This window comes from Acanthisitta chloris, unplaced genomic scaffold, assembly GCF_000695815.1.
Source record: "Acanthisitta chloris isolate BGI_N310 unplaced genomic scaffold, ASM69581v1 scaffold22185, whole genome shotgun sequence".
NCBI classification, from domain to species: Eukaryota; Metazoa; Chordata; class Aves; order Passeriformes; family Acanthisittidae; genus Acanthisitta; species Acanthisitta chloris.
The window spans coordinates 14,403-16,607 of record NW_008672428.1 but is presented as its reverse complement, the minus strand read 5'-3'; the positions used below and the strand labels follow the sequence as shown (position 1 = coordinate 16,607).

The window sequence follows — 2,205 nt, the reverse complement described above, 5'->3', positions numbered from 1 at the left end:
TGCCAGCCACACCATCGGTCACCGGAGCTCTCCTTCACCGACGAGCTAGGGGCGATGCAGGGCCAGTCCCTGGTGCTGCGTCCAGGTAGGGTCTCACCCCCTGCCCGATCCCCTGCCCTGCTGGAGGGGATGCAGGACCCAACTCTTACCTCTTCGCCCCACAGACAGCACATACCCCATCCAGGTGCGGTGCCTGGCCACCTGCAATGGGTTCTTCAATGCCCTGCTGGTCTTTGAGTTCACCAAGGAGCCAGCTGAGCCCTTCAGCATCTCACGCAATGTCTCTGCCGTTGCTGAGAGCCAACTGGCCAAGGACCTGGGACCCTCAGCACCTTTCCAGCCTTACCAGGCCAGCCTACATCAACCTGTCACCGTCATCACCGAGGACGGCGTCCCCCCTGACAGGTACGTGGCAGAGCCACCTGCTGCCATCCTGCTCTCTGGCTGGGACACGGCTCAGCTCCTTGGGACGCAGCTGTCTGGAGCCCTGGGACATTGCTTCATCCCCATGTGATGGCTGGGGACAGCAGGGCTGGGGACACTCTGCTTTCTGGGGTGATCGTGGCCTGGGGGGAGCCCAGCCCTACGGTCCCTGCAGCACTGCTGTCCCCTCCATCCAGCTCCCTGGAAAACAAACTAGAGAGGGAAGAGCCTCTTGGCTCCTACCACTACCCAAAGACACTGAAGGACACAATCCTGCTCGGCCCCAACACCAGTGGCAGCTCCAGCTATGCTTCCATGCGGTGAGTGCCGAGGGCTGGGAACAACCTCGAGGTGTTCCTTGAGGGCCCAGGTGTCCCTGGGGCATGGTGCCATCCCTGCTGCCTGCAGATCACTGCTGGAGGCACCTCTGCAGATTGAGAACTACCAAAAAAAGTTCCAGCTGCTGCTGCACCTGGAGGAGATCCAGATGGAGGTGGACATCCGGCGCTACGACATGCAGGATGTGACCATGGTGCAGGAGAGGGCACTGCTGGTCCTCCATGTATGTAGGGGAATCCAGGGGGTTGGGAGGGGTGCTGGGGCTCCCAGGGTGTCTGAATCATGCCAACCATTTGGCACAGGTGCCCGGCGTGGCCGAGAACCGCCCGTCCGTGCTGAGGGGGGATCACCTCTTTGCCCACCTGAGCAGCGAGCGGGACCGTTCTCCACGCGTCCAGTACAAGGGCTACGTGCACAGAGTGGAGCTGGAGAGGGTCAGGCTGGGCTTCTCCTCCAAGTGAGTGGTGTCCAGCCCCAGCAGCCCCGCTCAGAGATGCCAAAGGCCAGGAATAGGCTGGGAAGGGCCAGGGAGGGTGTGGGAGAGTGTCCCTGTGCCCTGCTCACACTGTTCCTTCCCAGGCTGCAGGAGAAGTTTGTGAAGAACATGAAGTTTGACGTGACCTTCACCTTCAACCGGCTGCCACTGCAGGTGCAGCACAGGGCTGCAGACCTGGCCATGCGCCACGGCTTGTCCAGCCTGCTCTTCCCCACTGCCTCCTGCCAAAAGTCCCTGGTCTCAGGCAACTTCCAGCCCAAGTGAGTCCCCGTGCCCGAAGGGTGGGAGGGTCTGAGGGGATTGAGGGGACAGGGACCCAGAGCTCAGTCTCTGCTCCCGCAGGTGGTTCGACCGCAGGCTGCAGGCGAACGAGGAGCAGTGCAGAGCTGTGACCCAGATCGTGTCGGGGATGTCCCGACCAGCCCCATACCTCATCTTCGGCCCCCCTGGCACTGGCAAAACAGTCACTGTAGTGGAGGCCATCAAACAGGTGAGCAGCTGGTGCCCTGGCACAGCCCCAGGCATTGCTGGCCATGGGGTCAGTGCTGTCACCTCCTCCTCCTCCCACGCAGGTGTGGACGTGCTTCAAGGACGCACGGATCTTGGCCTGTGCCCCTTCCAACAGTGCTGCTGACCTGCTGTGCCAGCGCCTTATCACGGACATCGCCCCTCGGTACGTCTACAGGCTTATTGCCAGCTCCAGGAGCTACCAGGAGGTGCCTGCTGATATCAGGGTAGGTCCCTGCACCCCACGGCACAGCTGGGCTGGCAGCCCTCCAGGAGAGAGGGACCTCACCCAATGCCTGTGTTCCAGCCCTGCTGCAACTGGGACGATGATCAGAGCAGCTATGTGTACCCGAGCAAAGAGCACCTGGGGCGCTACCGGATCCTCATCACCACACTGGTGACAGCAGGAAGGTCAGAGGGGCTGGGGTTGTCCTCAGCAT

The 2,205-nt window shown here is 62.0% G+C and overlaps 1 protein-coding gene across 1 annotated transcript in view; it reads left to right on the top strand.

Annotated features, from left to right (window-relative positions):
- MOV10 (Mov10 RISC complex RNA helicase) overlaps window positions 1-2,205 on the top strand; it is a gene marked incomplete at its 5' end in the record, with an annotated part of 5,990 nt that overhangs the window by 1,488 nt on the left and 2,297 nt on the right. The window contains 9 exons of the mRNA XM_009074525.1: window positions 7-85; window positions 165-405; window positions 621-743; window positions 832-985; window positions 1,065-1,219; window positions 1,342-1,518; window positions 1,601-1,748; window positions 1,831-1,992; window positions 2,073-2,176. Coding sequence (XP_009072773.1) covers window positions 7-85; window positions 165-405; window positions 621-743; window positions 832-985; window positions 1,065-1,219; window positions 1,342-1,518; window positions 1,601-1,748; window positions 1,831-1,992; window positions 2,073-2,176 — 1,343 coding nt within the window. The remainder of the gene's footprint in view (window positions 1-6; window positions 86-164; window positions 406-620; window positions 744-831; window positions 986-1,064; window positions 1,220-1,341; window positions 1,519-1,600; window positions 1,749-1,830; window positions 1,993-2,072; window positions 2,177-2,205) is intronic.